Source organism: Lactuca serriola, chromosome 9, assembly GCF_051521515.1.
Source record: "Lactuca serriola cultivar US96UC23 chromosome 9, Lser_US96UC23_V15, whole genome shotgun sequence".
Classification (NCBI taxonomy): Eukaryota; Viridiplantae; Streptophyta; class Magnoliopsida; order Asterales; family Asteraceae; genus Lactuca; species Lactuca serriola.
In genome coordinates, this window is record NC_136416.1 from 37,111,099 (window position 1) to 37,138,715 (window position 27,617).

The 27,617-nt window shown below is 34.2% G+C and overlaps 1 protein-coding gene across 1 annotated transcript; it reads right to left on the reverse strand.

Moving 5' to 3' along the window:
• Positions 1–1,687: 1,687 nt before the first annotated feature.
• Positions 1,688–3,707, reverse strand: LOC145076659 (tubulin beta-1 chain-like). Its single transcript, XM_079022468.1, has 3 exons — positions 3,212–3,707; positions 2,625–2,894; positions 1,688–2,537 (listed from the first exon to the last, which is right to left on the reverse strand). Exons 1-3 carry the CDS (start codon positions 3,603–3,605, stop codon positions 1,855–1,857), a joined length of 1,347 nt encoding a protein of 448 aa, XP_078878594.1. The 5' UTR covers positions 3,606–3,707; the 3' UTR covers positions 1,688–1,854.
• Positions 3,708–27,617: the final 23,910 nt, after the last annotated feature.

Here is a 27,617-nt window from a genome sequence, read left to right on the forward strand (position 1 = left end):
GTTTATGTAACAATGTTTGTTCACCTACCCGTCTATTTACTTAGTCCGGTTTTAATAAATGTTTTGTCATTCAAAAAAGACAAAACTGCAAAAATGGTCCCTGTGGTATGCATTTTTTTGGGGTTTTAGTCCAAATCACGACTTTTTTGGATTGGTGGTCCTTTTGAGCTAGTTTCATTGCGTTTTTTGTCCCTGTGAATAGTGAAATGACTGTAATACCCTTGGGGTATTTATTTTCCATTTTTAAATTCATTTTTTTCTAATTTAATAATTATTTATTCATTTTAATTATTAAAAAAATAAGAGGGCCCACCTCTCTCTCTCTCTCTCTCTCTCTCTCTCTCCTCATTCTTCATTTACAACCAAGAATCCCTATCGCCTTCATAGCCAAATCACTTCAAAATTCCCTAGATCACATTCATATCGGGTTGAAGATGGTGGCCCTGATCAAAATTCCTAAATCACATTCAAAAAGTACCTAAATCACATTCATATAAAAAATCCCTAAATCACATTCATTGCTTCAGTAATCCCACCATCAAAAATGGTGGCATCGATCAAAATTGTGTAAGTAATCACCAAAGGTTTACAGTTATCCTCCAGTAGCTTATCCTCCAGTTGGCTGAATCGATTTGACGAAGGATCTGAAAACAGAGGATTTAAAACGTCTTTGAGCTCAAAAGAAAGAAGAAGTAGAAGAAAAGCACAGAAACAGAGTAATAAACCCTAGTTGTTTTCACTCCTTTAATTTCAATGTTAATTCCAAAAAGCTGCAATTGCTACTCCCATTGTTGTTCTGGAACGATTTTTTCGTGTTTATCTTGCTTCTCTAAGACGAATTCTGACTGAAATTCGAAGCAAATATGTGCGATGTTGTTTAGAAAGATTACTAATTTCATGAACAGATTACGGAACAATTAGCTTGGAGAACGATATCCTCACCCTAAATGCAATTCGCACCTTCCTTCTGAGACAGAAGAAGCGCAGGAGCTGAAGGCGGTGACAAGCTCGAAGATGGTTGAAGCATCAAAGGTGGCAATATGGTTGCTCCGTTGCTCCTCTCGGCTGCTTTCCCCTTTTGTTGTCGGCTGTGGAGGTGGGTAGCACACGAAGTGAACGCAGGGTGTTTGGGCTATTTGATCGACGGGAAAGAAAATGAAGGAGGAAAGGAGTTACAGAGGTGAGGGCAGCCACCAGTTCCTCTTCCCTTGGTGGTGGTATCCAAGAACGAGAGAGAGCGAGCGAGAGAGAGAGAGAGAGAGAGAGAGAGAGAGAGAGAGAGAGAGAGAGGTGGGTCCTTTATTGTTTTTTTAATTGTTAAAATAAATAAATAAATATTAAGTTTAAAAAAAATGGAAGAAAAATGAAAAATAAATACCCCAAGGGTATTATAGTCATTTCAATTTTCGGAGGGACCATTTTCACATACAAACCACTCCAAAAGGACTACGAAACCAAAAAAGTCACTGTTTGGACTAAAACCCCAAAATTTTGCATACCACAGGGACCATTTTTGCAATTTTGTCTTCAAAAAAAATATATACGTACCACTTGTCGTTTAAAAGCCTCATTATATCAATCTTAGTTAAGGCCCATCCGACATTGAGGTGATGACACGTAATTGGGCCAACATGAATATTTAGATTTTGTACTAAAACCATCAACAAAGAGTAACCCATCACGAATATATATCAAAAACTACTCCATAGCACGATAGTAGAACGAACATATAAAGTTTCAAGAATCCTAACACAAAAACATAATAACACCACCCACTCTTCCCTTTGCCAAAGATCGACAAACTGGGACTCCGTGGATTGTTGATTCATAAGTAATAACTAATAACAAAACCCATCACATCTCCTGCCCTTCTTCCTCCTCTTCATCCTCATAATACTCCCCCTCCTCATCAGCAGTCGCATCTTGATACTGCTGATACTCAGACACCAAATCATTCATATTACTTTCAGCCTCAGTAAACTCCATCTCATCCATACCTTCACCTGTGTACCAATGCAAGAAAGCCTTCCTTCTAAACATAGCAGTAAACTGTTCACTCACACGCCTAAACATCTCCTGAATGGAAGTCGAATTCCCAATGAATGTTGACGCCATTTTCAGACCTGTTGGTGGGATGTCACAAACAGTTGACTTCACGTTGTTGGGAATCCACTCCACAAAGTATGATGAGTTCTTGTTCTGGACATTGATCATCTGTTCATCCACTTCTTTGGTGCTCATTTTCCCTCTGAACATGGCGGATGCTGTTAGGTATCTCCCGTGTCTGGGGTCCGCTGCACACATCATGTTCTTGGCGTCCCACATTTGTTGGGTGAGTTCTGGGACTGTTAGGGCTCGGTATTGTTGGGACCCACGGGAGGTCAACGGAGCAAAGCCTACCATGAAGAAATGGAGACGGGGAAATGGGACGAGGTTTACTGCTAGCTTTCTTAGATCGGAGTTTAGTTGACCAGGGAATCGGAGACAGCATGTTACACCGGACATTGTTGCTGAGATCAAGTGGTTTAGATCTCCGACTGTTGAAAAATAGACATAATCAATCAATTAGTTCATAAATTTGGGAAAAGTGATGATTTGAGATGAGTTTGGAGTGAAGATCTTACAGCTAGGAGTGGTGAGTTTGAGGGTTCTGAAGCAGATATCGTAGAGAGCTTCATTATCAAGAACCATACACTCGTCGGCGTTTTCAACAAGTTGATGAACTGACAACGTGGCGTTGTAAGGTTCGACAACGGTATCGGAAACTTTAGGTGATGGGAAAACGGAGAATGTCAGCATGGTGCGATCTGGGTATTCTTCTCGGATCTTCGAAATCAGGAGGGTTCCCATACCGGATCCTGTTCCACCTCCTAAGGAATGGCAAACCTGGAACCCTGCATTTGGAGAATGTAAATCGAAAACCAGAAACCCCTGATTTACAAGTGTTCGTGTCAAAAAACGCTTATTTGGGATACATAGATCTAGATCTATAAGTGAGATCGGCTACAGACACAGATACACAGTTCAAGTAACCAAACTCTCATGAGCAACAGGTGTTTGAGAAAATGTCTAAAAGAAAAAAAAAATACTGATCTACTAAAAAAATCATGTAAGATGTTCATTAACAGCCTGATGAAAAACTGTTTTAGAGAAAACATATAACAAAACCGAATGATGAGAAAGTGTTTGTGAAAATGTCGAAGAGAAATACCTTGAAGGCAATCGCAGTTTTCGGCTTCCTTCCTGACAACATCAAGAACAGAATCAATCAACTCAGCACCTTCAGTATAGTGACCCTTAGCCCAATTGTTTCCAGCACCCGATTGACCAAAAACAAAGTTATCGGGACGGAAGATCTGACCATATGGACCAGATCTGAGACTATCCATGGTACCAGGCTCAAGATCCATGAGCACAGCCCTAGGAACAAATCTCCCACAACTAGCTTCGTTGTAGTAAACATTGATCCTCTCTAGTTGCAGATCTGAATCGCCTTGGTAACGGCCGGTGGAATCAATGCCGTGTTCGGCGCAAACTACCTCCCAGAACTTGGCACCGATCTGGTTGCCGCATTGGCCTCCTTGGATGTGAAGAATCTCACGCATTTTCGGTTGCAAAAAGAAAAAGTAGAATCAATAGAGAAATTTATCGAATTAGGGTTTGTTTGAGAGTGAATTTGAAGAGTGAGAAAAGTTAGTGGTGGGGCGGAGGAGTGTTGATATGGATTTATACAGGTGAGGAAGGGGTTTAACGGTAATTATTGGAGTTTTAGGAAATTTAATTTTGAGTTTTTGAAAAATACGAAGCGGGATTTTGAAATGTGAGTGTTAGTGAGTTGTAACGGTCCGGTTTTTCGAAGTGCGTGGGCCGTTTTTGAATTTTAAAAAATATGTGGAGAACAGCTGTCTTATGAAAGAATTTAACAAGTTACACAAACGGTCCTTATGGTTGTTGTCCTTATGGTTAAGATAATTTGTATTTCGTCTTTAATCTTTTTTTAACTCGTATTGGCTTGTTTTGTCACGTGTTTCGCAACTTGGTCGATATAAAATGACATTTTTGTCTTTATTTTTGGGAAAATTCCGGTTATAGATATTTTTTAGGGTTGAATTCCAAAATATAAACACAAAAAATTGAATTTTCGGGCATAGATATGGATTCCACGGAGGTAGCTCTGAGGACTCCGTCGAATCCACTGTAGCTACACGGAATGACAAAATCGTAAATAAATAAAGGTATTAAAAAAAAAAAAAAAAAAAAAAACTCAAGATTCATTCTGCGGAGGTAGCTCTGAGAATAGATCTTCAGAAACAAAAAATCACATCGATTGTTCGGGGTTTATATTCATTTCCCCAACTAATTATTTTCAAGGAAATATTATGATAGTATTAATTGGACATCTTTACATAAAAGAATTGTCTTTTAATTGGACATCTTTACATAAAAGAATAATTTGAGGTGATTTTTTTTTCAGAAGATCCAATCATCGGAGCTACCTCCGCCGAATGAGTTCATTCATCGGAGGTAGCTTCGCGGAATGGATCTTGAGTTTTTTGTTTTTTTAATACCCTGATTTATTTATGATTTTGTCATTTCGCGAAGCTACAGTGGATTCCGCAGAGCCCCTCGGAGCTACCTCCGCGGAATACATGTATATACCCGAAAATCCAATTTTTTGTGTTTATATTTTTGAATTCAACCCCAAAAAATGTCTATACCTGGTCTTTCCCCTTATTTTTTTAATTATTTATCTATTATTTAGTTTTACACTATCTATGAAAAAGATAGCCCCTTCTCCCCCCATAATCCCCTTTCTCTCCCGCAACCATCTTTTCTACTCGTCGACATTATGCCTTAAGTCCTAACCAACGCCCATTTTATCTCCAACCATTGAAGAGTTGTTGAACATCAAAAAATCGAGCCTCGATTTTTCCATGTCGACTAGAAACATTTTAGAGGTTGTTTTGTATTCTATAGGTTTCTTCAAATTTGGGTTTGGTGATAGCAGTTGAATCAAATTTCAATTGGATGTTTGTATGTTTTACGAGTTTGTAAATTTGGGTTGTATGGGGGGAATCATAAATCGAAAAGCCAAATTTGTGTATGAATCGACAATTAAATAAGGAAAAAATGTGGTCGAACCAAAATTGAAAATTTTGTTGTGTGTATAGGGGAAATATCTTGAAGGTTTGATAATCTTAAAAAATAATAATAAATAAATAAAAAATAAGTCTTGAACAACCTTTAAGGTTTGAACAATCTTGAGAAGTTATAGTATGAACGAACTTGAAGGTTGTTACCACCAAATTTGTTGGTTTGAAGGATTTTACTTTTGCCGAATACTATAAAGTATAAACGATCTTGAAGATTATTACCATGATGGTCACCAGTAACCAGCGTTGCAGAAATCGGCCTTGGCGGCCGATTAATCGTTTGGCGGCCTCGAACCGATTACGATTAGGGTGCTTGGCGGAAATTGATCAAAATCAGTCAAACTCGGGCTTGGCGGTCCTCGACTGTTATAGACGGGAAATATTTAAAAAATTCAAAAAAAAAAAAAAAACTTCAAATATTACACCAAAATTTTAAATTTTTAAATTTTTTAGCTTTCAAAATTTAAAATATTATACTAAAATTTTTAAATTTTCAAAATTTTAAAATTTAAAATTTCCAAATACTTAATTTTTTAGAAAATATTAATTTTTTAAATAATTTTATTAATAATTTAGGGTTCCCGATTAATCGTCGATTAATCCCCGCCGAGTCTAATTAATCGCTTATCGTCAGTCGACCACCGAGCTACAGCCGAACGATTTTTACAACCTTGTCAGTAACCAACACAATGTGTTGATTTTCAAATCGAGTATGGAATCATTCAAAACAAAAATCTTTCTTGTGATCGATTTACAATAAATTGCACTTTGGATTCTTGTCGATTTCTCATACGTGTCATCGAATATGTTGCTCTAGGTTTGATTTTGGAATTATTTTTGGTTTCATTTTATTACTTGTCGTAGAAGACGAAGTAGTTGGCGAAGGGGTGGCGACTGTTAGTTAGAGCAACGACACAAGGATGGGAAAAGGAAGAGATCAAGTGTTGTGATAATGTGTTTCTATATGGTTGATTGTACTTTAATAAACTCTTGTTAACTTTATATATATAAACAAATAGATTGATGAATAATAAAAATAGCTAAAAATAATAATAAGGGTAATATGGTTAATATATATATATATATATATATATATATATATATATATATATATATATATATATAGCATCAAATGAGAACACCTAAAAGGTTGAGAACGCGAGAACAAATATAGACCATCTAAATATTCAAATCTAAGGCTATTATTAGACGGACCATTTATGTAAATTTTGAAAATTATTGGTATTAAAGTGTAACTTTAAATGGTGAAAAGGGTATAATACTAATTGAATGTTTATTTAATTTCTATAACTTCTCACACTGATATATTTCCTTTTAATTTGTCCTCTCTCTCTCTCTCTCTTTGTGTCTCTCTCTCTCTCTCTATACCTAGGGCACGCTTCATCGCCTCCCTCATTTATACACCACCAGAGCATCTAAAAATGTGAAACAAATGAGAGAATACACGAGGATTCAGAGTGATATCGAGAAGGAGGAAGGGGAAGCAGCAGTGATGGAGTTATGTTGGCGGCGAACAGTGGCAGACCCCAGCGATGACTTTCGTTCTTCATTATCTCGATGCAGGTATGTGAGCAAGAGAAAAAATGGTGAGACCCACTTCCTCTTCTTTTCTGATTTGAATCGTAGCCCTTTTTCTTGATAATCAAGTTTTTCTTTTTCATTCCTGTCTCTCACCCAGTCTTAATCTTGGTTGCAGATAGAAATCGAAGAACAGGGAAAATACAGGGAACTGAGAATTCTTCCTTTTCTCTGCGCGATTTACGTATTACAGTAGAGTGCTAGCTTGGTGGTGGTCGAAAGTGGCGTTTTACAAGTGTCTTAATCTTGGTTGCAGGTAAAAGTCCACCTCTTCTCTTGATTTGAGCCCTACAATGCTATATATTGTTCAAATTTGTACATGTGCATTCTTTTTTTCTTGCAAAATCCATTGGAAAGCCAAATGTTATGCTGATTTGAACCTCTTCTATTGTTTATTTTATTGTATGCACAAAAGCTTCGTAATTCTTTTTCTTGAAAATGCTTCTCAGGTATGGTACTTTACTCATTAAAATTGGCTAATAGGGGAAGAAGATAAGTTATGCATATAAGGTGCTCGATGAAATGCCCGAATTCAGAAAAATGGAACTTGAATGCTTGCAGTTGTAATCTTATATGAATATAATGTTAGATGTCTCATTTTGCAGTTAATCATCAATGAATACTCCATGATGCTGGTCCGAGAGGAGCAAGGCAAGCAACCACAACCAATATATTTATGTGTGAATGACTATATTTATTTATGAATAACAGAGTCTTCATTTGTGAATATCAGTATATTTTTGTGTGAATGACTATATAATTATACATAATTGTTTCATTAACATTTTTGCAGATACAATGAATAAACATGCATATAGTGGGAGGTGGGAGATTTAACAAATGAAACACCGACACCAATACCTCTTTTGGAAGGAGAAAAAATATGTTTTATTCATTTATGATTTTAATTGTAGCACTAGTTTCCGTGACAAAAAATATATATATTGTAACTTATTCATTTACTATTATAATTATATTCTTATATGAATAGAAATGTGTTTTATTTATTTATATATGAGTACCATTTTAGTTGATTTATAATTTTTTTTTTTTGGGTTTTATTCATTTATGATTTTACAAGTGTATTCATAAATACAACTGAGTTAATTCATTTATAATTTACAATTTTATTCATTTTTAAATGTAATGTATAAATCATTATTTATGAAGATATTTTTTTTAAATAAATGAGGTAAACCGATAAATTATTCATTATCAAATGTTGTTAGTAAAAATAAAAATATAAAACAAATAAACGTTTTTTTTAATTCATGTTAAATGATATTTTTATTAATTTATTAATTAAACGGAAGATTTTAAGTATTCTTAATAATTGGGGAAAAAAATCTCATGATTTTCGGAATTGATTAATTACTTCCCATTTATCCATATTTAATTAAATTGTAAAATGCCTCTGATGCCCTTATAAAATAATTGGTCCATAACTGTTATCGCGTTCTCAATCTTTTAGGTGTTTTCATTTGATCCTTATATATATATATATATATATATATATATATATATATATATATATATATATATATATATATATATATATATATATGTATGTTAGAAACCAAATACGAAAACTAAACCAAACTATATAGACTATTTATGTAATTTACTCTTTTTATTATTTCAAAATAGTTATTGCTATACCCTTTGAATTGAGTCAAGCTCATTTATTCTTGCATATATATTAACAAAATGTTGAATTTAGTTTTTGAGAAAGAAAGTAGCTATTTTTGTAAAAGTGTTTTTTCTCGGCCACAAAAGGTCATGTGATAAGATATAATATGATATTTTAAAGAAAGAGAGCTAACATTGTTTATCCATTTTTGAAATCATAACTCACCTTCACATGCTTATAACATAAGCAAACAAGGGAAAAGAAAAGAGGTTTCACATGGAAATGAACATGGTAGTGTTGGATCAACTTTTTTTTTCAAGTGTTCGTGTCAGGTAACCATGTTATCCCTATGGTCCATTTAATGTTATTAGGTTGATGCTTGTTATTATTTAAATGGTTTTGTGACAAATGTCACCAATAGGCAACAACAATGAATCACATAACCTAGGCCCCAGGCAGTCAGCGCACATAGTTTATTTACTTATACTTTAATTAATAATGATATACAAATGAGTATAAAGTATTTCTTTTTTCCGGGTTAGTGGGTTACTCACAAAAATAACATGATAATATACGAGATAAAAGTCACTCTAACGGATCACCACAAAAGCTATTTATCACAAAATGACCATTATAACTACTTGAAATATCAAGAGAAATGTCTCAACTATTTAATAAAACTTTAAAAAAATGGATCATATAATTTAAATTTTTTATCTAAAAATTTCTCTCAAACTCAATCTCCCATAGTGGTTAACACCTAACATTTCGCAATTCAAAAAAACAAATTCGGTATGTAATGGTTTCAAATCATAACTTTGGATTAAATTACTATTAGTGTGGTAGAGTGTCTTAGGGAGGAGAGGGTGAGGTGGCTCGCAAATCTATTTAGTATTTACCATAGTTTCAGTTAAGGACAACCAAAATGATAGAGGTGTGGAGATCTACTTACTATTGTGATTCTGAGGAAATAAATTTTTTAAGCATATTATTAAACTATATGAGACAATGGTGGAGGCATGATCTTGTGTGAAACAATTATATCTGAAAATTATTATTGAATGGAAATCAATATGATTCTTATATATAAATACATATAAACGTTTGGGAATCGGAAAATACCGGCAATAGCCAAAAAATAGGTGGTAATTTCAAAATTTAGACATGAAAATGGACATTTTCGGATATAGACATGCATTCCGTGGAGCTACATCCGCAGAATCTACTGTAACTCCGTAGAATGACAAAATCGTAATTAAATCAACGTAAAAGAAAAGAAAAAAAAACCTCAAGATCTATTCCGCGGAGTTACAGTAGATTATGCGGAGCTCCGAGGAATGGATCTTGAGTTTTTTTTTCGGGAACGATTATTCGGGGTTTATATTTATTCACCAACTAATTATTTTCAAAAAAAGATTATCATACTATGATAATCTTTTTTTGAAAATAATTAGTTGGGTAATGAATATAAACTCCGAAGATTCGATCAAAAAAAAAAAAAAAAAAAAAAAAACTTAAGATCCATTCCTTGGAGCTACCTCCGCGGAGCTCCGCGGAATCTACCGTAGCTCCGCGGAATGGATCTTGAGTTTTTTTTTTTTACGTTGATTTAATTACGATTTTGTCATTCCGCGGAGCTTCGCGGAGGTAGCTCCGCGGAATGCATGTCTATACCTAGAAATGTCCATTTTCATGTCTAAATTTTGAAATTACCCCATATTTTTTGGCTATTACCGGCATTTTCCCTTTGGGAATTGGTAGATTTTGCTACTTCATGGGAAAATTGTCCAAAGAAAAGACTTTCACTTATCATGATTCTTTGCTCGTCACTTTGGAATATTTGGTTAGCCTAAAATAAAAAATAAAAAAAATCAACGAAAGCAATGTCTCTCCTACAAAAACGACAGATATTATTATTGTACATACTTTTGATTGCTTTAAGTACAGGGATAATATTGGAAGGGGTTTGACTGATTGATTTGTTCTCCATTTGGTGGCTAACAATCATTTCTCTTGACTGTTTGGTTTTGTTTTGGTTTATACTTGTAAATGTTGTCTGTTTTGTTTAACCCTTGTACTCCTCTCCTTAGCTTTTTGCTAATGGCTTGGTTTTTTATCTATATTAATGCATTTGCCGTTTCAAAAAAAGGCCTATAGTCTTATTATAATAGGGCTAACCGTGGGCTAATATACATTGGAATACAATACATACTAACACCGCCCGCAGTTTGATCGGGAGATAAATGATGGGCGTTTAAACTAGAGCGAAAATATGAGAAAAAGCTCGTGGATAGCCCTTTAGCAAACATATTAGTTGAGGTGGATAGAACATGAAGAACACGTATGTGGTCGAGAGCTACTTTGCCTCGAACAAAGTGAATGTCGATTTCAATGTGTTTTGTCCGTTGATGTTGAACCAGATTGCTTGACATGTATACCGTACTGGCATTGTAGTAATATGCATTGGTTGCTTTAGGCGTAGGACAACATACCTCAAGTAGAAGGTTTCGGATCCATGATATTTTTGTGACGGTGTTGACAACACCATTGTATTCTACATTGGCACTAGATCTGGAAATGGTGCCTTGTCTTTTGGAAGACCAAGAGATGAGATTGTCCCCATGAAATACACAATATCCTGAGGTGAAGCATATAGTGGTTGGGTATCCCCCAAGTCTGCATTAGAGTATGCATAAAGAGATGAAGTGGGGGACATGTGAAGTTGGTGTTGAATTAGTGTCTAAGTCCATAACTATTTTGGTATGTACTTGACCCGATGGTGCATGGTCCTTTTGGGTTGCCTTCACCAAAGCAACTTGATAGGATAAATTATGGAGAGAAAGGATTAAATATGGTTTATTAATATATTATGAGAATAATATATTAAAGGAAAAATCATATTGTTTAATTAATATTAGTCAATAATTAATTGGTAATTAGTTTTGTGACTAAAAGAGATTAATTAAACTTAAGGGACTGGAATTGTAATTATAAGATAATTGCAATTTGGGACATGGATTGCCTTGTATTAAGGGGTGGACGAATTCTATGGGGAAACCCATAAGGAAATCGTCCAAGGCCTTAATTAAAGGAGTCTATGGGTTGCTTAGGGCTTAAGCATCCAAATTAGGGTTTCCTTGTTAGATAACCCTAATTGCCTAACTATATATAAGACCCTTATGACCCAAAAACGTGGAGAAACTTTATTCTAGGGTTAGAACACGTTTTGGGCAGCCTCCATCCTCTCTCCTCTTCATCCTCTTGCTTATGGTGTTTGTGAACCATTAGAGGAGTGACAATTGTGACTCTAAGCTTTCTGAAGTCAATACAAGGAGATTTGGGATTGTTATTGCTACATAACAATCAAGGTAATATCTTAAACCTATTCTCATGTTAATATGATTACTTGAATGCTAGAATTAGGGTTTATAGTCTTGGATAACTTGCATGTACAATAGAGAAACCTAGATCCAAGCATTAGGGTTTGTATGAGCACATAGGATGTTCTTAGGGAAAGTCGTGATGTCTTGGATAAGACAATGACCAACTAGGACCAATTTATGAAGAGTTTTGATAAAAGCTACACTAACTCTTAAATATTTGTTTGTCAAGAAATGTTTTGACAAGAGAATCTTATATGTCAAGGAGTCAGTGGGATTCTTAATGATCTTGAAAGGTTTCAAGAACAAATCAAATAAACCGTATCGATCATCACTAGCACACGAGTTGAGGTTTACAACCTATCGTGTTGACATTATTTTGTTTCTGTGCCAATCCAATCGAGTTAATTATGCATGTGAGTCCTATGAGTTCTCATTTGAATGCATAAAAAGGCAAGGACCTTGATCAATGAAAAGTACATTGATAAGAAAAGGTGAGCTGCTTAACTACTTAGAAGACATGGTGGGCAGCTGTGCTACCATAAGACAAGAAATCGAGATTAAGAAAGTTCGATCCATATGAGTTTGAATTTGTCGTAAACCTTGGTTTTAACAAATTCACATGGGTAGGAACACATACACCGTTTTAAATCTAAGTGTCATAAGATTTCCTCCTTCATGAAAATGATTGTGAGGAAATGCTTTCACTAAGAAAGATTTTAAGAAGATAGTGATTGTAAAATTGCATTCTCGAATTCGATTATGGTTACGGTATCCCTTTCCATAATTTGAATTGTGAGGTTTGGCAATTGTTTACACACACATATGAACTATCTAAGGCAAATGTGTATAAGTTCAAGAAGCCTTGATAAAAGATTATCAAAGCACTAAGTATTAGAAACATGAACTTAAGAAATTCAATAAGCATTGTTTTTCTGAAAGTTAAGTTGTTTCTGAATACATGTCAAAGCTAGTGGGAGCATAAGTTTTATGTTTTATAATAATCATCATGATAGTGGGAGCATAAATGTTATGATTGTATGATTATTAAGGCACGTATTGCAAGTTGGCAATATTAATTATAGAAAACAAGAATTATATCCTTGCAAAGTTGTAAGGGTTGTAAAGTTGTTTTGCTATAATTAAGGGAGAGAATATTATGCTTCATTTCAAATCTAAAGGATTAGGTTGAGAAATGTTAATAAATTTAGTCAAGGGTACATAGTGTGTTCTTAAAATTTCGATTATGATTACGGCATTCCTCTTCACAATTCGAATTTCGAGAACATAGCAAATAAAACATTATGCGTCGTGTCCTATACGCTTCGGGTATAGGATCGATTGCAAATGCTTTGATGTTTGACCATTCTAAATTTTTCCAAATGTCAAGCGCATTTAGAGGGAAAAGGGACTAGAATCGGTTTTGACTAAAATAATTAAACAACTATCAAAGGACAATCCAAAGTTTGACGAAGATTGGTCGCTTGTGAGTAGTTGGAAGCATGGTATTGGATGGACCATATCGACATTATTATGAATAGAAAAGATTCTATTAAGAATAAGTTGTCATATGGAAATTATGGAAATGTTTCCATATTGGATGGACCATATCGACATCATTACGAATAGATAAGATTCTATTAAGAATGAGTTGTCATATGGAAAATATGGAAGCGTGTCCATATTGGGAATTGAATATTGAAAATCTATGTCTAGATTAGAAACTTTTATGCAAAAGGATGTTCAAAGGAATGTACTTTGAGTGAGAGACATCATATCTAAGGAATTGTCTTGTAACAATCTCCGTTAGAGGACTTTGTAATATCATTGGTAACAGTCTTTGTGACTTTGATGCAGCGACATTACGAAAGGATCGTTGCATAGAATGTTAGAATCTAGCATATTTTATAAGTAACAAGAATTTGATATTCTTACACTTATGAAAAAGGATTTGGAGTTGTAAAATGAGAATGATTGAAAATGTGTTCAATTTGATCTATTTCACAAAAGTAAGAACCATAAGTAAACATTGTGTGCATGCTAGGTGCATGGGACAAGTGTTGTAATTCAAGTAAGAAGTTGATTAACCGAAACAACAAATAATGAGTAATCGATATGGTGATAAATAAAAGGTGTTTTATTTATACTCAAAGGTTTGAGGCCATATGGGATTAGTATTATTCTTGTGTTTCACTTTGCATGTTTTGACTTCCAGAATAATTGAATTTATTAAGAATAATCGAATTATTCGAACGGGCCACAGTCGTTCATATGTTGGAAGTAGATATGAATGAAGACTGTCGTGAATTGGTGTGTGGAATGTCTAAAAGAGTATTAGGCATAAGCAAATGTTTGCTGCAACGTTAATGAGTGCTTATGAATATGATTTGAGCATTGGATTAAACCCACGCTCACTTGGATCACTCCATCAATTGTATCACGAGTGATTGGTGAGACGATAACATCTTATATTCTTGAAACCGAGATGTGTGAGTTGTATCTTGCAAATCGGTTGCACATTGATAATATGTAAACGCACTAGTAACATGGTGTTATAAAACATATTGTTGTGTGTGATTCGGTGAGTAAGTGCAAGCAAGCATTGTATCAAAGTTTATCCGTTCCTTTTATCCAAGGTAGGATAAAAGCGATATCTTTGGGCTCCTCGATGATTTAGTGATGACAAACGTAAATGCTCGGCCGGGCTAGGGCTAATTTGATTTGTTCAATTAGTCAGTCGTCATAAATCTGAATTCGAGAAATAGTACAAAGAGAATGATTTGAAATCATGTCTCATATGATATCTAGAATGGAGGAATATATGATCCCTTATCTAAGGACACGCGTATCTGATATGATCAGAGTTGACAGCGGCTTTGGAAAGCTACGATTGCATATCAGGCTCTGAAGTCATACGCATAAGAGTTATTAGACTTATCCAAGTGGGAGACTGTTGGATTAGTGTCTAAGTCCATAACTATTTTGGTATGTACTTGACCCGATGGTGCATGGTCCTTTTGGGTTGCCTTCACCAAAGCAACTTGATAGGATGAATTATGGAGAGAAAGGATTAAATATGGTTTATTAATATATTATGAGAATAATATATTAAAGGAGAAATCATATTGTTTAATTAATATTAGTCAATAATTAATTGGTAATTAGTTTTGTGACTAAAGGAGATTAATTAAACTTAAGGGACTGGAATTGTAATTATAAGATAATTGCAATTTGGGCCATGGATTGCCTTGTATTAAGGGGTGGACGAATTCTATGGGGAAACCCATAAGGAAATCGTCCAAGGCCTTAATTAAAGGAGTCTATGGGTTGCTTAGGGCTTAAGCATCTAAATTAGGGTTTCCTTGTTAGATAACCCTAATTGTCTAACTATATATAAGACCCTTATGACCCAAAAACGTGGAGAAGCTTTATTCTAGGGTTAGAACACGTTTTGGGCAACCTCCATCCTCTCTCCTCTTCATCCTCTTGCTTATGGTGTTTGTGAACCATTAGAGGAGTGACAATTGTGACTCTAAGCTTTCTAAAGTCAATACAAGGAGATTTGGGATTGTTATTGCTACATAACAATCAAGGTAATATCTTAAACCTATTCTCATATTAATATGATTACTTGAATGCTAGAATTAGGGTTTATAGTCTTGGATAACTTGCATGTACAATAGAGAAACCTAGATCCAAGCATTAGGGTTTGTATGAGCACATAGGATGTTCTTAGGGAAAACCCATCAGTTGGATCCCATGATCAAGTGTAGCCCGAATATAGCATAGAATCCATTTTAGAGTAAGTGAGTGGGGCTCTCAAGGATCATGCATGTATAAGCAAATATGTTGAACAACGAAATCAACATCAGGTATGATGAAGGTGAGATACATAAGGGCACCTGCTCGACTGTGAAATAGAATGGGGTCAACCACCAGAGACCCAGATGTATTTAGTTTGTGGATTGGTTTTGTTGTAGATTCAAAAAGAGTTGCAACTTGTCATAAGCATACATATGATGAGAGAGAAAAAAACATGTGGAAGATTAAACAACAGAAATAGCAAAAAATAGTTAAGTGGCCCAAGATTTGTCATGGAAAACTCACGGATGAATTTGTCAATGATCTATGTAAAAGGGTAGTAGAATAAGTTGTTATTATAATATCATCGACATAAAGTAATAAATATACAGTCACCCTGAGAGAATGTAGAATAAATAATGATGGATTTGTGCAACTGTGGTGAAACCTGGTGGATGTGGGGTGATGGGCAAACCAGTGATAACAGGCCCTAGGAGTCTGTTTGAGACCGTAAAGAGATCTTTGAAGATGGCACACGTGATCTGGAAACTAAGTGTCTCTGAACCCCAGAGGTTGATCATGTAAGTATCTATAAAGAAATGCATTCTTCACGTCTAGCTTATAGATCAGCCAATGTCTAGATACTACAATGTTGAGAACCATGTTTATGGTAGCCGATTTGATAATCGGTATGAAGATCTCATCACATTCTATACATTTTTACTAATAACGACCATTTGTTACAATTTTTGCTTTGTAGTGTGAGAGATATCCATCTATATTAAATTTGTGGCGAAAGAGCCACCTCAACCTCATAATATTGACCCCTTAGGGTCAAGGGACAAGTCTAAGTCATATTCAAGATAAGAGCATTGTACTTTTCGTGCATAGTTTGACGCCAATTAAGGTCCTTAAAGGCATGTATATGTGATTGGGAAATAAGAGAGACAAATAGGTAAGAAGATTTAACTTATGAATGGGTTTGACTATACCACTATGGGAGCTAGTGACCATGGGATGAGTTCGAGGTGGAGGTTGTTGTTGTTTTGAGTTGAGACCTCTGTATGAGTTGGAGGGTTCTCGGTTTAGGAAGGAGAGGGAAAGGGGTGAGGAGGTTCTGAAGGGGGACTCAAAGAGGATGGTTAGTAGAGGTAGGGGCGTTCAAAACCGAATATCTGAAAATTCAGATAATGGATATTGATATCTGAATCCGTATTTAAAATTTCGGATATCCGAATTTTCATATACGGATTCGGATATCCGAAAATGTTTACATTATTCAATTTTGTTATAGCTATAAAACAAATATTTTTATGTTCCTTTACTCAATATAGGGACCATAAACAACCTATTTTTTTCATATGAGCAAAAGAATTTAAATAGACTAACTTACTATTTATGATGAATATATTGAGTGTGTGACATCCTCATTTTCATAGCCAGAAAAGACCAATTTGTTTATGCTTTATTTTAAAAATCAGGGTATCTTTTTAAAGGAAAGCGTTGTGGAATTTGTTCCCAGAAAAAACATGATAAACATATTATCAAAGCATTTCCGAAGGAATGTATTTTGTTTATATTAAAACTTTGGGATATCATTGTCAATACAGAAACATAAGCATAAACAGACCTTATATTCGTTTACACTAATGATCCATATCTCTTTTAATCTCTCAGTGTAATGGAGTTTTGTATCGACACGTGTGATACAAGTAAATTGAGTGGGTCAGGTTGGGAAACTTGGTGAGTACATAAGGTTTTTAACCCACAATAATAAAGTTATTATGTTTCATCATCAAATAATTAACTCAATTATTTATCCCCATTATCTCCTTTATTTCTTAAGGTTCTACCCTAAGAATCATCTATCATTATCATTCCTAAGGATTGTCCTAAGGAATAGGCACGAAGTCCATCGTTGCACGGGTTTATCTAACAAACACTAAGTCCATAGCTGTCAGGGTTCTTAAATTACAACTGGTGAACACATAGTTTAAAACATTTTGTAAACACATAGTTTGAAAATATTTGGTGAACACTTAGTTCAAAAATACTTAATGAACACCTAGTTCAAAACACATAGTGAACCTTTAGTTCAAAAATACCTAATGAACACCTAGTTCAAAAACACCTACAGATTACGAGTCTGCTAACGTTCCACTGGACTATCCAGAATAATCTGTGGTCGTGGTCTATACTTTACTAGATGACTAGATCATCATAAACATCGAGACCTCTCATAAATCACACATCATCTAATTCATCTACCCATGTTTTACCCAACATATTTATACATATAAAATACATATACAATTTTAATCATTTAAAACATGTATAAATTTATTCATCCATCATAGATATCAAGAACACAATAATATGTACACATTGCACGTAATTTATATTAATTACTTCATATCTATGTGTAAGATGAAAGTAATTATGCACTCACCTGATAAGGTGGTGATTGGACAACATTGCGTTCCTCAAAACAATCTTCTTTGATGAAACCGGGAGGTTTGCTCAAAAATCGGGCTCTGCGCGGGCAGGGTTTCAAACAGAAAAACTTTTTTCTCAGAGACTTCAGGCTTTATGGGGCTTTCTTCTAGTGCTAGGAAGGTCCATAGGCTTCGCGGGGGGGGGGGGGGGGGGGGTAGTGTAGCTTAAGAGAGAGTGTAGGGAGTGAAAAAGATTTGAAATTGTCAAAAGAAACCGAGCAACCTCGCACCCTTTATATAGGTGGCCAAAGCCTCGCTTTAACTTGGGCGTAACTTTGGTACGTTGGGCGTACCTCGGTACGCAGGGCGTACCCTCGTACACAGCGAGGAGGAGCCAGGGCTGTTAATCGGGTTTTGGGTTAAATGAGTCGGGTTAGTCAGGTTTGCAAAAATAAGAATTTCGCCCGAAACCCGACCCTATAAAGGTACGAGTTAGTCGGGTTCGGGTTAATCGGGTCGGGTTAGTCGGGTTAATCGGGTTGAAATGTAAGTCAGACTAATGTTTTTTCATTTGAGCAAATCAAGTAATAGTACAAGGACTCAATATGTAAATTGCTAAAAAAAATGTTTCAATTCATTATGCTGTTAGTGTAGGTGTTAGTGTAGGTTATACGGACAAAGAAAGATGAATTCAATTTGTATCATTTTTATAAATCACTTATTAATATAAAGACTGAAAATGTAAATTTCGAGAAAATGTTTTGTTATTTTGTTACTTACTACGACCACAGTCGATGATGAGAAAAAAATGAAGGGTTTTGTCTAATGTTATGATTTAACTTTTAAATGAAGAGAAATAAAGTCAAAGAATAACAATAGCTATAAAATGTTGTACCGTACAAACTCTTAGTTAAACGGATTTTTCGGATTGACCCAAAACCCATTTTTTTTTTTAAAACCTAACCCGACCCTAACTTCAATTCAGGTTTCTCGGGTTAACCCGAATAACCCGATTAGAAATTTTGACCATATTAAACCCGACCTTAATTACATTATTCGGGTTTTGGTCGGGTCGGGTTCGGGTTTTTTTGACACCCCTACCCATTAACAACCCAATCCAACATATTTTATATTAAAATTTTATATTTATAAAATTATATCAATATTGGTCTTTTGTAGATAAAAATAAATTAAGTATTTTAATATATATTTATTTTATTTTTTATTAAAGATAAAGTTTACACATAAACAAAATTTATATTAGTTTTTGTTATAAGAATTAATTCATTTCTTCTAACCAAGAGGACACATAGACATGAAATTTTTATGCAATCCATTACGAGCGGAGGCTTGGATACGAACCGGTTCACCAAGGATCGCCGCAATTTCATTTTTTTTTATATTTCATTTTTTTTTCCGACCAGCTCGCAAGAAACCCATAATGGGGGTAGTGTAACATACTGAAAAATTGGTTCAATTTTAACATTTACGTAGCTATATAGCAGTTAACCCAATTAATGTGAACGTGGATGCCACGTCAGCGACTCCTTCGCTCCCGAAATTTTTTAAGGTAAGTGGAGTTCGGAATGATCGAACTTGGGTCACCTCCCCAAGTTAGAAAGACTTTTACCACTAGACCAAGAGGGTTTGTTTTAATTTTCTAAAAGCTTGTATTTATCATCTAAAATGTTATTATTATTATTATTATTATTATTTTATGAATTTATACGTATACTTTTATATGAATTTTATACGTTTTAAAATTTAAAAATGTATTTATATATAAATAACATTTTTATACATATAAATGACATTCTTATATATATTTGAACTTATGAATTACTTTTATACATATAAACATATATAAAAAAACGTTTATATATATATATATATATATATATATATATATATATATATATATATATATAAATGATGTATAAAAATGTATTAGTAGATATAAATATATGTATAAATATGTATGTATGAATTCATAAAGATATAAATGAATTTTATACGTTTTTATATGCATAAATACATATTTATACGTATGAATAACGTTTGTATAAATTTTAAAAACATCTTTATATATAAAAATAACATTTTATACATATGAAAATGTTTTTATACATATTTAAACATATAAAAACTTCTACATATAAATATGTATAAATACGTTTTTATACCCTAACGTACCGGAAAATTATATATTTCGGATATCCAATATCCAAAATATCTCAACGTAACAAAATCTCTCCATTTATTCATATTGGATTTAAAAATAATTATAAAAATAAATGGAGAATTATATATTTCGGATATTGGATATCCAAAATATCCAAAAATTTAGAAAATCAGTATCTGTATCCGAATCTGAAATACCGGATATTTGAATTTCGGATATTCAAAAATTCAGATGTCCGAAATTTTGGATAATTTTGCTTTGGATTGTCGGATAGGATAAACGGATATGGATATTTGTGAACATCACTAAGTAGATGTGGTAACACTATACGGGAAAAGGTGAGAGTTGAAGTACGGAGACGAGTAAGATGTGTCATTTAAAAAGGAATCAGAGGGAGATTCATTTGGAGATACGAATTCAAATGGAAAGGTAGTTTCATCGAGGGTGACATGGCGATAAAATGATGGTATGAGGGTGACACGGCATCCTCCCCTCATGATTTCCACATTTAAAATAATTGTACTCTGATGTTTTGAATACTATGACTTGATGTTGGTTTTGACCAATTAATGAATGATTTGATGGTCTTTTAAATGAAAGTTTTTATTACCATCTTCGGGACATTACACAAACAAAAAGAATCCCTACGACCCTGAAGTATCATACTAATAACTGGAAAACATATACCTTGACCATTCACCGATAATCCTTGAACCTTAAAATAAAGGCGACTCCCAACACAAATCTCAACCATTAGTGCCAAACTACTACATAACTCACATCCTGATAACCAATAATGTGCATATTCTTGTTGGATTAGTGTCTAAGTCCATAACTATAATTGGTATGTACTTGACCCGATTGGCATGGTCCATTTGGGTTGCATGGCATTAGAACAATTTGGATAGACTTTTGTGAGAAAATGATATTTATGATTTGTTAATATATTATAAGTTCTAATATATTAATATGAAATCATATTATTTAATTAGTATTGATCAAGAATTAATTTGGAACTAATTTTGTGATTAAAAGGAGACTAATTAAATATATGAGGATTGATTGTGTAAATCATTCATTCTTATATATGTGAGTTTATGATCCATAGTTCTTCATGTTGGGCTAAACCCATGGAGTAACCCATGGATACTCCATGGAGGTTTTAACCCATGGAGCATGAAGAATATGGAAAGACATGAGTTACATGGTGTAACCCTAATAGCCACAATATATAAGGACCCCATGGCTCAAGAAATTGGCACTAGTGTGTGTATACATGAGGGATAGCCATTTTGATCATAGAAACCTTTTCTCTCAAGTTATTCCACGATGTTGGTAATGTTGTGTGAACCGTTTGAGGTGTCACACTTGAGGCACTAGGCTTTTAAGCTCCATGGAATCAAGCTACATGAAAAGGTATGTCTTCAAGATTGTTTATATTACCCAAGTATCAATGATTGTATGCTAGTTAGGGTAATACCTTGGAAAGTTCAAGTTTGCATGTATAATAGAGAAAACATAGATCCAAGGTAGTTAGGGTTGCATGTACACCATAGGAGTGTTAGAATGCTCAAAACCCTTCAGTGGTATCAGAGCCTAGGCTTGTTTTCATTTATACTTGATGCAAACTGGTTTTTCAAAACCAAAATCTGTCCAGACTGGAAAACTCAACGAGTTCTGGCCAAAAACTCGCCGAGTTCATGTGTTAAGGCATGAACTCGATGAGTTCCTTGGGGAACTTGACGGGTTGGGCTTCCAGTTTGCAGTTTTTCGTGTTTTTTGGTTGGAATTGGACTAGGAACATTACCCTAAGTTGTTTTTGAACTTGTAAACTTGTTTTTGATGTAGTAATGTTCATGATAATCCAATTTTATAGATAATTGTCAATAGATTCATGTTTTTTATTAGTTTAATGGTTAGGCTAATTACATGAAAAGTGTTTGATTTGAATTATCTTGTACTTATGAGTTGATTTAGATTAATAGAAAAGTTATGTGATAATATGTTTTCAATCAAAATTAATCTAAAAGTTGTTCATAATATGTTTTTTTGTAACTTGTCCTCAAGTTATATGAAAAGTCATATTTATTATTATTAAAACTCATAAGATTTCCATAAGTTATGAAAAATGGAGAGTCTCATTTGTAAATGTTTTAAAGTCTTCCATAACTTGTCCTCAAGTTATGGAACTTGAAGAGTTTTTCATTAAAACTACTTTAAACACATAAGTTATGGAATTGAATTTTTTTTGAATAGTTCAAAACTTGCCATCAAGTTTTGGAATTTGTAAAGTTTTCCCTCATGAATACTTTAATTCCAAGTTAAATCCTTATAATTTTAAAAGTTAAAATTTAACCCTTATACTTATAGTATTATAAGTTAATAATATGTACATGTATAAGAACAAAGTCAGTCTTACCGTTAGTAGGCATCATTCATGAAGCCGGTATATAAGGGGGTATAAGGTTATTGTCTATAAAATGACAGTTTAATAAGTGTCCACTCTCACCCACTGCTTTCTTGATTGGTGGAGGGTCGTTAGCCAAACGGGTAGGACAAGGACTAGAATTCTCCCTTCATTAAAAGTATTAATGATAAATACTAAGTAACTAAACTATTATGAATTCCTAATCTTAGTTACTTAGGAAAATGTGAAATTAGTGCTAACCCATGAAATTACACTTTGCACTTTGCTTAAGTCGTTAGTAGAGCACGTGTGGTTAACCTGCACACTAACTTGATTTAACAAGGTAGACAAAGGGTAACTTAATGTTTATCATAGTATCGGTGGAGCGTGTGCGGTTAACCGGCACATCGATTGAGTGATAAATATTAAGGGTATCAAGTATATTTGCATGGTTATTCACACCTTGTTTTGTGATCCTCGGCATCCCAGTCACAAAATTTGTGAGGGCACAATCGAGATTGAAACATGGCATTGAAAACTTCAATGAATCTCAAAAGATCTAGGAGTTTCAAATCCAATTAAAACCTAATAAATTATTTCGTTTTTCATGGTGGAAATTGGTGAATCGTCATTCGCCTACCTTCAAATATTCTATAGCTTGGATTACGACATCCCTCTTCCAAGTTATAAAATATTGTGTTGGGTCCTAACCTTAATATTTCATATTGGGTGTTATATTAAGGACTTTAAATCAACTAACTTGAATTTCTCCCATTATAGATGTCTAGTTTAGACAACTATGATCTTCCCAAATCTCTTGGAACAAGCTTTCCTAATGAAGATGATGTCCCGTGGTTGGATCATGGAAATCATACTTCAATTCCTCCACCTCCTCCAATTATTCTCCTTAACCTACAAGTTCTTGAATAGTTCATGGTCACTCAAGCCCTATTGGCAAGCAAGGTCTACGGGTGATCACATCTTGGAGATGAAGTCACATATTGACAAGCTGTGAGAGTTGGGTGTCAAAGTCTTGAGAAAGTTGGTTGTTCAATCACTTTCTAAGTCTCATAGTGAGTGTCCTTTGGGACTACTATGTAAAAGACTATGACATGACCCTTAATGATCTTATCTATTTGCTTGGTGCTGTTGAATCAGCAATGATTTGGAGCACTGGTAGAGCAAATTTGATTAGAAGATCAACTTCCCAAACTTCCATGGACACTGACAATGGTAACATTGAATATCCAAAAAAGCTTTCTCTTCCCAATGGAAAGGGATCGGCCATAGTCAACTCGGTTGACCAAATGGTAAAGAGAAAGACTAAGTCTGAAATTGTCATGTGTACAATTCCCAAAGGGTCCATATGGTTATATTGCCAAAGGAAGGGACATTGGTTGCGAAGCTGCCCTAACTACCTGAAAGATCCGAGAGATGGTCAAGCCAAAAAGTTTGACTCTGCTTCAGGTAAGTCCATTATCTAACTCTCTTAAGATCCTATTTGAAGATTCTTAATACATTTTGATGTATGGCAGGATCAAGCAAAGGGAAGGAAGCTTAAAAGAAGACTATGCTGAATTTGATTGCGAAGATGGATTTCAATCGCATGGTTCGAAGATCGGATTCTTGAGCTACTACTTAAGGAGTTATTATAGATTGCTAGGAAATATGTAATAGCATAAATTTTCATTTGAAGGTGCATTGTAAGGAAAAAGTTTTTCCGCATTTTATAAATAAATAAAATTTTGATTTTATTTTAGTTTATATCTCCTTGCAATGGCTTTTATTGAAAATTGATATTTGTATGTTTCTAGCAATAATGGAAATGTGAATTTGATTTTTTCATTTGTGGTAGTGTCTAAATTTACCAAATAAGTAAAGATTTTCATCACCCAAGTTTTCAATTGGACCGAAACTTGAAATTATGCAAGTTGTATAGTATGATGAATGAGAATTTTTATCTTTGGAAAATTAAGACTAATTCCTTGTTCACATGTATATGTGAGTCAAGTGAAGGACTAAGGGATCGAGTACACATTCTTGTGCACTGGTCAAGTCCACCACAAAAAAATCGATAAGACTATTCGTCATGATTTACTAAAGTTTAGTAAATATGGTTATACTTACAAGTTTAAGTATAATTCTGAAACATTGGAAAAATTTCGATGTATGGCAAAACGAATGGGAAGAATCAAATTAGGCAGAAAGATAAAAGTTTCTCAAATCTGAAAAGATGGGAGATTACTTTAGTATCATGTTTTGTGATCATCTTAAGGATTAAGAAACCATATCATAATTCATCCTCTGAGGACATCTTAGTGCAACTAAGAAGAGGAGTCATGAATTGTTAAAGTGGTTAAATCAAGAAGATGAGTCATACTTCGTTCCAAGACAAGTCTTAGAGTCATACTCCAAGATTGTAACTTGAGTGACACATCTTAAATAAGGTTTATTAACACTTGTCAAATGTAAGAGTAAATTATGTTTCTACTCTTGTACATTTGAAATTGGTAAGTTGTGATGTTTTGGATAAAATAAAGACCAACTTAGGCCAATTGTGTGAAGTGTTTTGTCTTGATAAAGAATCTGCACTATCTCTTGAATATTTGGCAAGCGAGTCTTATATGCAAAAGTACAGTGGGAGTCTTAAAGATCCTGGAAGAATTTCAAGATCTAATCAAGTATAAAACCTGTAGTTTATCACCAGCACATGACTTGAGGTTTATAACCTATCGTGTTAACATATTCCTATTTCTCTGTCCATTCCGGTTAAAGTTGGCTTTACATATGAGTTCTGAGAGTTCTCAATTGGTTACATAACAACTTGGAAGCAATGGCATGCCCTTGTGCTGCCAGGTGGCAAGAAGTTAAGACTACACAAGTTCAATCCATATGAGTTTGGATTTGTCACTAACCTCGTCTTGTGATGATGGTTTCCACAAACTCACATGGATAGGAACACATACACCATAAAATCTAAGTGTCATAAGGTTTCTCTCCGATTCATGAAAATGATGGTGAGAAAACACTTTCACTAAGTAGATTTTAAGTAGATAACAATTGTGATAGTTGCATTCTCAAAGTCGTTAATGGAGCGTGTGTGGTTAACCGGCACACTAACATGGACTTGTGAGAAATGGCAAAGTTCCAAGCAATTGAGACTATGATTATGACATCCCTTTTCATAGTTCTTAAATTGTTTAGACACACATGTGTGCTATCTAAGGAAAGGTGTATGATTTTGATAAAGTTTTTATCAAAGCATCTTGAATCAGAAGTCTGAACTTTGGTAAGAAAGTCAATAAAGTATTGATTTCTATAAGTCCAGGTCATTTCTGAGTACATGTCAAAGCTAGTGGGAGCATAAGTGTTATGCTAATAATTCTCATGTTAGTGGGAGCATGATAATTATGATAAGTGTTGCAAGTTAGCAATGTTAATTATAGAAAACAAAAGTTTCAATTGGGAAACAGTTGTTTTGCTATAATCAAGGGAGAGGAAATTGTACTTCGTTTCAATCCTAAAAGCTTAGATTGAGGTTTTAATCATCTTTAGTCAAGGATGTATATATGAATTTTATGTTAGAATGGCTCAACATAAGGAAATTCTCATTATTTGCGTTCTAAAATTCGATTATGATTACGACATCCTTTTTCATAATCTGAATTATGAGAACTTGGCAAATAGTAATAGAAATATAATAGCAAAAAACTAGGTCTAGTATCATGTCTTTATGTGAGACATCATGAATCGTGTCCCATATTCTTCGGATATAGGATCGATTACATGGGCTATAATATTCATCCTTTCTACATTTTCCAAATGCTCAGGGCATTAACAGGGGAAAAGTATAGAATTGGATATGACTAAAATGATTAAGCAATTGTCGATGGCAATCTAAGGTTTACCAAAGATTGGTTGCTCAGGGACAGTTGGAAGTATGGTGTAAATTATTGGAGAGGACCATTTTGACATATTTTGAAAAGAGGCAACTCTTTTTCAGAAGTGATAGTCAAAATGGAAATATGGAAATGTTCCCATAGGTGGAAGTTATTTATTAAATATGTGTAAGATTAGGAAACTTAATGCATGAAGGATGTTCAAAGCAATGTACTGTGAATTTGAGACTTCGTTTCCATGGAGTGATCTCCGTGGGAATACTCTGTAATGTCTATTGACAAGTCTTTGTGACTTTGTGCATAATCAATTACAAGAGGATCAGTGCATATAAGTTTAAAATCTAACAAATTTCGGTAAATGGCTGGAATTTGGAATTCTTGCATTTTCAGTAAGGATTTGGGATTGTGAAATGAGAGTCATTGGAATTATGTTCAATCGAACTATTTCACAAAGTAACAATTATAGACAAACTTAGTGTGCATACTTAGTGTATGGCATAACTAATGTTTGGAAAAACATAGTGTGCATACTTGGTGTATGGCATAACTAGTGTTTAGAAAACATAGTGTACATGTTCGGAGCATGAGACAACTATTGTTTTAATTCAAGTATAAAGTCGATAGTTTGAAACAGTATGCAATGAATAATGTGTAATCAATATGGTGATAAATAAAAGGTGTTTATTTATATTCATAAGTTCTGAGACCATATTGGATTTGATTATTCTTGTGTTTCACTTTCCATGTTTTGACTTCCAGAATAACTAGGTCGTTCTTCCTGATGGACTAAGTTATTTAAACCATCCACAGCCGGTCATATGTTGGAAGTAGATATGAATCAAGATTGTCATGAAGCTGGTTTGTAGATGTCTAAGGTAGTGGACATAGCAAGAGTTGTTGCAACAACCATGAGTGCTCATAAGTTCTGAGTAATGGATTAAACCCACGCTCATTTGACTCACTTCATGGATTTTATCACGAGTGATCATGAGACGATAATATCTTATATTCTTCAAACCTAGAGATATGAGTTGTTGCCTATGAGTTGGTTATACATTTATTGTACGAAAACGCATTGGTAACTCGATGTTATAAAACGTGCCTTTGTGTATGATTCAACAAGTAGTAGAA

What these genes read in the sequence shown, in the direction of transcription:
- LOC145076659 (XM_079022468.1), bottom strand. Translation starts at nt 3,605, where the DNA reads ATGCGTGAGATTCTTCACATCCAAGGAGGCCAATGCGGCAACCAGATC. An exon ending in AAACTGCGATTGCCTTCAAG is followed by an intron (nt 2,895 to 3,211) that starts GTATTTCTCTTC and finishes CTCCAAATGCAG; the next exon opens with GGTTCCAGGTTTGCCATTCC. An exon ending in CAAACTCACCACTCCTAGCT is followed by an intron (nt 2,538 to 2,624) that starts GTAAGATCTTCA and finishes ATTTTTCAACAG; the next exon opens with TCGGAGATCTAAACCACTTG.